The sequence below is a fragment of the Octopus bimaculoides genome, chromosome 9 (assembly GCF_001194135.2).
Source record: "Octopus bimaculoides isolate UCB-OBI-ISO-001 chromosome 9, ASM119413v2, whole genome shotgun sequence".
Lineage (NCBI taxonomy): Eukaryota > Metazoa > Mollusca > Cephalopoda > Octopoda > Octopodidae > Octopus > Octopus bimaculoides.
Window position 1 is genome coordinate 36627467 of NC_068989.1, and position 7556 is coordinate 36635022.

Here is a 7556-nt window from a genome sequence, read left to right on the forward strand (position 1 = left end):
AGAGAGAGAGAGAGAGAGGGAGAGAGAGAGAGAGAGAGAGAGAGAGAGACATGTGCACACATATATATGCATACATATTATGTATATGCGTGTGCATATATACACACACATATAAATGTACACATGCATATATATTTACATAAACACATATATATACAAACACATTATTTCTTCTATTCATTCATTTTACATCTATTTGCCACTATTCGATTGGACTTATACTTATTTGAGGCAGTACTTTTACAGCTGAATGCTCTTCAGTATTACAAGTAAAGAGTTTTTAATCCACCATCCATGAAAGATTTCTGCACAGTTTTCATCAGCCAAATTCCACTCACAAGGTATTGGATGACCTTAAGGCAAAAAAAAAAAGACACTTGTCCAAGGTTCCACACATTGGTAGTAAACCCAGAACCACATGGTTGCAAACTAAACTCCTTAACCACAAAGCCATATTCTAAAATGAAAATGGGTGTATGTATGCCATTCTTATAATTGCCATCGCTGTAAAACTGCCGGAGGTTAGCAGCTGGAAAGGAAGACATGCAGGAAATAAATTTCAAAAGGAATCAAGAATTTTAAGAATATTTGCTTTAGCAATAATGGTTGAAATTGGAGAGCAAATTCTTCAATTATTGAAAATAAAGAATATAAAATTATTCAGTCATGCAGGAATAACAAATAATGCATGGATGAGAAAAACCATGCAACCATTTTTTCAATAACTAATTAAGAAGTTGAACATCCAATTTAATAGATAGAGAGAGAGAGAGAGAGAGAGAGAAAGAGAGGTGGGTAGGGGAATTTTCACAAAGAAAAGGGAAAGATGTTTCCATTAAAGCATTTAACATGCACAAGAAGCTGCAATTGAAATAGTTAATAAGCACCAAAATAATTGATTTTGCTGAGAAAATATTGGGGGCGGGGGGAACAAAAAGCAAAATAAAAAAAACAGTTATATTGCATAGGCATGGGTGTGTGGTTAGAAAGTTCTCTCTGTAACCACATAGGCCTGGGTTCAATTCTACTGGACATCACCTTGTGCAAATGTTTTCTATTATACCCTCTGGGCTCTTTCCATTCCCGAGCGTCTAGTAACACTATCCGTATCACGTCCTCACGTTGTTGTTTTTTGTTATTGTTTTTTGTCTTTTTTTAAAACTATATATATTCTTTTATTCTCTTACTTGGTTCAGTTAGTTGACTGCAGCCATGTTGGAGCACCGCCTTTGGGGGTTTTTAGTTGAAGAAATTGACTCCAGGACTTATTCTTTGTAAGCCTAGTACTTATTCTATCAGTCTTTTTTTGCTGAAGTGCTAAGTTATGGGGACATAAACACACCAACATCGGTTGTCAAGTGATGGTGGGAGGACAAACACAGACACAAAGATATGCACAAACATAAATACACACACACACACACTACATTTATAATTTTATTAATTTCACATCTGCTTTCCATGCTAGCATGGATTGGACAGGTTTTCATCATCCAAGTCAAATCCTGATCAGAAGTGAGTTAGAGGATTATGTCTTGCTCTTACACACCATTGATGAATAGTTTCTATGGTTGGACGCCCTTCCTAACATCAACTACTTTACAAAGTGAGCTGAGTGCATTTTATTGTGGCACTAATACTAAAGAGGTTGCCAAGTCACCTGCAGGACTAGAGCCTTGCCTACATTGTTTTTGTTCATTCAAGTCAAATGTGGTCAAAGATATGAGTGTGATGTGTGAAACTGAGCAAAAGGGTAGTAGAAGAGGGAGTAATGGATGAAAGACAGTAATAAGAGTTACATGTGGGTGGAGGATATAGGCTGATGAAAGAAGTAGTGGAAGTGGAGGAGAATGAAGGAGGCTGATGATCTTTGTCAACAAAGTGTAATAAGGGAGAGAATATTGCATGTGTGTATATGAGAGAGAGAGAGAGATGGGGTTAAAGAATGGCTATAAAGATGAGTGATGGTCTGAGAGAGTGAGCAATAAAGATGTGGAATGGTAAAAGAGAACGGTGTGTCTTAATGAAGAGTGGGAGGAAGAATGATGGTTAGCCACTCTCATTAGCCAGGCTAAAGTGTGAACAGAATGCGAACAGAATCAGTGCCATTCCTTGTTACACAGGCAGTGTGGTACGATGAATAGAAAAGGGTGAGTGATAGATTATAGCATGGAGCAGAGGGTGAGTAACAAATTTGAGGGCAGAGAAGAGGCTGAGTGTTAGAATAGAGACTAGAGAAGAGAATGAAGAAGAATGAATCAGATTGGAAAGTGGAGTAGAAGGTGAGTGTTAGATTAAGAGGGTGAGATAGATGAGGAGGTAATAATAAGGGCAGGAGTTGGAAATTTAATAGGGATGTAATATAATGGATAACAGCTCCATATGTAGACATATGACTTGATTGCTATCACCACCATTATTTTAATGACTGCCATCGTCATCATTTAGCATCTGTTTTCCATGTTGGCATGGGTTAGACAGTTTGACTGGAACTTGTAAGCTGAAAAGCTGCACCAACTTCCGGTCTGATTTGGCATGGTTTCTATGGCTTGATGCCCTTCCTAACACTAACCACTACAAAAGTGCGATGGTGCTTTTTACGTGCCACTGGTATGGATGCTTTTATGTGACACTGGCATCAGCCATGACTATGATTTCACTTGTCTTGATGAGTTTTCTCAAGTACAGTGTATCACTAAAGGTCTTAGTCACTTGTCATCACCTCCGTGAGGCCCAATGTTTGAAGATCATGCTTCACTACCTCATCCCATGTCTTCCTGGGTCTACCTCTTCTACAGGTTCCCTCCACAGTGAGAGATCAGCACTACTTTACACAGCTGTCCTCATCCATACACATCACATGACCATACCAGCACAGTTGTCTCACTTGCACACCACATCTGATGCCTCTCATGTTCAACTCCATAATATGTGTGTGTGTGTTCATGATTTTGTTTGTATGTTTGGCAGAACATTACTTGTTAAAAAGATAATTGCTTTAAGGAAATGGGAACTTAGCAACTGAATAAAAAATAAGAATCAAACTGGAATAAGTAGTGGAGTTGATATAATCAACAACAAAAAAACCCTTGAAGTTAGTGTCACAGCATGGTTGGAATCCAAGATTTGAATCCAGTAAAAGAAGAAAAGAAAAACTGGTTTGAAGGTTTTGATAGATAGTAAAAATTTCAATCAACAAACTTCAGAAAAATGAAATCCAGAAATATAATAATCATTGCATAAATGGTAATGTAATGGCATCATATTAATTAATTTGAGTGTGGGTAGAAAGAAGGGGAATAAAACATAATGAGAAAATCATCAAGCAAGAAACAAAAATACCATTCTTTATTTTCTTTAATGGAGAAAAACAATGAGATTTAGATAAGATGTTGGTAGAAATAAAAAGAATAAAAATCATGCCATGTTGGATTGCAGAAAGGATTAGAGTACAGAGGCAGAGGGAAAGGGTTTCAATTCCAGGGAATGACATCAAGATGAAAAGCTTTTTAAATAAAAGTCTATTAATGAAAATAAATATTTCATTTATCAACCAAATGGAAATATATTGAATATCGGGCAAAGATACACAGTAGGGAACTGAAATGTTATTCAGTTCCTAACTTACTTTTCAAATTTGTCTCTTGGCCAAACTTTTGCCACAGGAGTTGAGGGGCTAAAAATAAAGAAAAATTTTGAATCTAATACAGAAAAATATGAAATTAGTGACAGAAAATATTATAAGCAACAAGACTGATTGTTAAAGAGAATGGATATAGTTGATTGTATCCAGTATATTACTGATCCAAAACAGGTCTGGAGTGCGGCTGTAGACTCAAAAAGAAAGACAACACAAACCATTTAATGTAATTAGTCTGGGGCTCTTCAGATGCTAATATTGTTTTGCTAACTATTATATTATGTTATTATGTGCTATGTTAGTGTTAGGGTTAAGTAATCGTGCGGATGTTAATCCGCAAAATTACTGAAATGTGAAAACTACCAACCCTGCCATCTATTATAACTTTTGTTCTGTTTAATATATACATAGATTATGCCTCCAAAGAAGAGAGCTTGCTGGGGAAAGAAAGCAACTGGTTTAAAAAGACAGCAACAAACTGCAGCAATTCACCACATTCCAGAAGCTACTTTGAACATAATGCAAAATGGTGCATCAACATCTTCTGCTCAATCTGTTAGAATTCTGGCAAAAATGTGTAGCAACAGATTGCCAGCAATTGCTTCATCAGAAATTGCTGTCCTAGCTCCTGCGAAAAGGGATTACCCTGCTATGTATAATCAGGGCAGTGCAAAAAGTTGTTTTGCACATATCATTTGTATAGCCAATTAAACGGATGAAATTTACGTACGATTAATAATGTTATGCAAAACAGCCTTCAAACTTGCCCTTTTCATTTCATCGTCTTTTGAATTACGAACATATTTACATCATAAGGGTTTTTTCATTGTAAGTCTTTCTTTTTTAGTTAATTTTCACCTAGCAAGACTTATCGTAGATGGCGTAATAAGTCACACCCGGACAACGTCGGGTTATACTGCTAGTAAATAATAAAGCGTAATAGAGACTTGTTCATCCACAAAATTTATTTAATAATAATTTTGTGGATGTAGAAGTTTCCATACACTTTATTATTAATTATAATATATACCTCAGGCAATTTTTACTGTCCAGCGAAGTGTACATGGAATTACCCATCGGAAAAATTCATGGAGTGACTAACAACAGATTGTAGTCAGAGATGTTAAATACTGATCATCGTGGTTAGCCATTAACTGGAACATAACTGAGAACTAATACGGTATCTACTCAGATAATGTATCCCACCAAACTTATATACAGTAATCCCTCGCCATATCGTGGTTCATCTATTGTGCACTCAGTACATTGCAAATTTTTCTGGCAAATATATTTAAATTTATATCGCGGGTTTCTGCAGCTGATAGGTATTTATAATTTTTGAGATTTTAATTATTTCTGTGGGAGGTTTTGGAACTTAACATCCGCGATAGTCAAGGGATTACTCTGTGTATGTGTATGTGTGTGTGTGTATATGTATGTATGTATAATATATGCATGTATGTGTATATATATATATATATATATATATATGCATAAATATGTATATAAAATTGGTGAAGAATGGAGATATTTATCTGAAGATTAACTGTACTAATAGCAAAAGCTACAGAAATAACAACACTGAACCCCAATATAAACCTGATATACAAAGAGCAGCAGCAATTTTCGTGACATACATGGCTTCCAATGAAGTAAGGTATTTGTTAAATTTTCTTTTTTAATAAATTTTTATACAAATACAATAACAATAGAAATAAAATTTAGATATAAGATCTTACCATTCAGGTAGCATTGTAGGTTTGGGTTGTTTCCGAAGGTATTCTTTAAATCTCAATTCAAATGCTTGACCAATTGTAGTAATGACGCTTTCAGCCAGTCCTCCACCACACTCCAACACATAACAAGCTCGGCCATTGACAGAATCTTTGGCAACATATGCCACAAAATCTTTGGTTTCCTTTAAAAGAAATAAAGGAAATGACAACTGAAAATACAGGTTTCAACACATATATACTGTCATACAGAGCAAGTTAGACGAACACTTCAGTTTTAAAAGCTTATGATGATGGTGTTGATATTGATGATCACCATCATAATAGTTTTAACATCTTTTACATGCTAGCATGGGTTGGATGGAATTTATCAAAGCAGATTTTCAATAGTCAGATGTGCTTCCTTTCACAACCTTTCCCTGTATCCAAACAAGGTAATATTTCTCCATGGCCAAACAGGCTTTCTCAGAAAATTGGAAATGAATGTCACTGCTTGCATGACAGTGACACACATTTAAAACTATCTCATAATGTGGATCTAGTCGGTTCTGTTCGAATTGATTTCATATTCAGTGTAATGATACACTTCTATTGGCTAATGAATGACGTGAAAATCATTTTTGCTATAAATCAATAAATAAAGAGTTATTAGCAATAAAAGTTTGAAAATTTTGCTAATTTTAGCCAGTCGTAAGCACAGACATATTCATGCCTGTTTCCATATTAACAAGCAGAACATGAGAACTATTTTGTCTGTGAGAAAGCACATATTGACAAATATATTAAAGCCACTTGTTTTACCTATGTGTTGACAATTGAGCATGTGAACTTATGTAGCAAAGGAGATACGAGAATTGTGATTTGTTCAAGAAATTGATTGAATGCATTTTTAGCTTTCATTTTCAATGAACTGGTCAACAAAATGTTTGTTTTTAAAAATATTTAATTTGTAACGTGCTATTTCGTTTTTAGATAAATTTTTTAAGTACGTACTATCACATCACATGCATATTGAATGTTTAAAACTACAAAAGATGTGTTGTTTACTCTTTCTTTTTTCTTTTGTTAACCCAAAAGTTGATGCCAATACTCAACAAGTAGCGAAATCATGGGCCTCTGTGAAACAAGGTAATAAACGATGCTGTGGCACTCCCTGTTCTATGGAAGATTCATATCTCTGTGAATTTATGCGACACAGGAGTTGCAAATATTGTGATTTGTTTGAGAAATTGATTGAATGTATTTCTAACTTTCGTTTTTAATTTTAAAAATATTTTGTTGTGTTGCTTATTGCATGTTTAAATGTTTGTTTCTTTTTAAGCATATTTTGTTCACTCTTTTATTTTCATATATAACATGTAAACATGTACATCATTTAGAACATTGTCATTTTATAAGATTTTGCAGGCAAATTTTAAAATTAACATAAACATTTATTTACATGAAAGAAAATTACCAGAGAACTTTCATCTAATTCTTTCAAATTTTTCTGTTAAAACTGTATTGAAACCATATGTGGGGAAAAACTGTAATGTGTTGTTCAATGCATTTGCATTAAATGCATATTGAATGCTTAAAGCTACTTGTTTGCTTATTTCTTTTTGTCATTGAATTAGTTGTGAGGTGTGCTAAAAATAACAGATGAATAAAGTTTTTCGGATAAATCTTTTAAGTTCATGCCATTGCATTAAATGCATAATTAATGCTTCAAACTATAAAACACATGTTGTTTACAAATATTGACAACACATGCTATTTTCAGGATGTTGATGACAAAATGTGAAGTCATGCATAAAATGACAGTTTTAAAATAATGATTTAGCCAGAGGGGAAGCAGATAAGAAAAGATTTGCCAATGTTCTGCGCCGTGAGGACCAAAGACTCGAGGTATTTCGTGTTGCAAGACAGTGTAGGAGAGAAATGTGTTCGCATGGATGATGGTACGCTTGCACTAAATGAGGATGCAAAGAAAGAGGTCTGGAGATGCCACTACGATAGATTGCTTAATAAAGAGAATGAATGGGAGGAAGAGAGCCTGCCGTATGTCGACCCAATAGAGGGACCAGCTATCCGAGTTGATAGTACCAGGGTAGATAAAGCAATTAAGAGTATGAAGACCGGGAAAGCCCCCGGCCCATCAGGAATCACTGCAGAGATGCTCAAAATATCTGGCAGTGTTGGCT

General features: G+C 34.9%; 1 protein-coding gene across 3 annotated transcripts in view; it reads right to left on the minus strand.

The window, feature by feature from the left end:
- Positions 1-7556, minus strand: part of LOC106871874 (SHC-transforming protein 1) — a 74927-nt gene that overhangs the window by 13898 nt on the left and 53473 nt on the right. For 2 of the 3 annotated variants that reach the window (XM_052970637.1, XM_052970635.1), the window contains exons 7-8: positions 5380-5558; positions 3629-3676 (exon numbers count right to left, since the gene is read on the minus strand). In XM_052970637.1, coding sequence (XP_052826597.1) covers positions 3629-3676; positions 5380-5558 — 227 coding nt within the window. The remainder of the gene's footprint in view (positions 1-3628; positions 3677-5379; positions 5559-7556) is intronic. The other variant, XM_052970636.1, reaches the window with a different exon arrangement.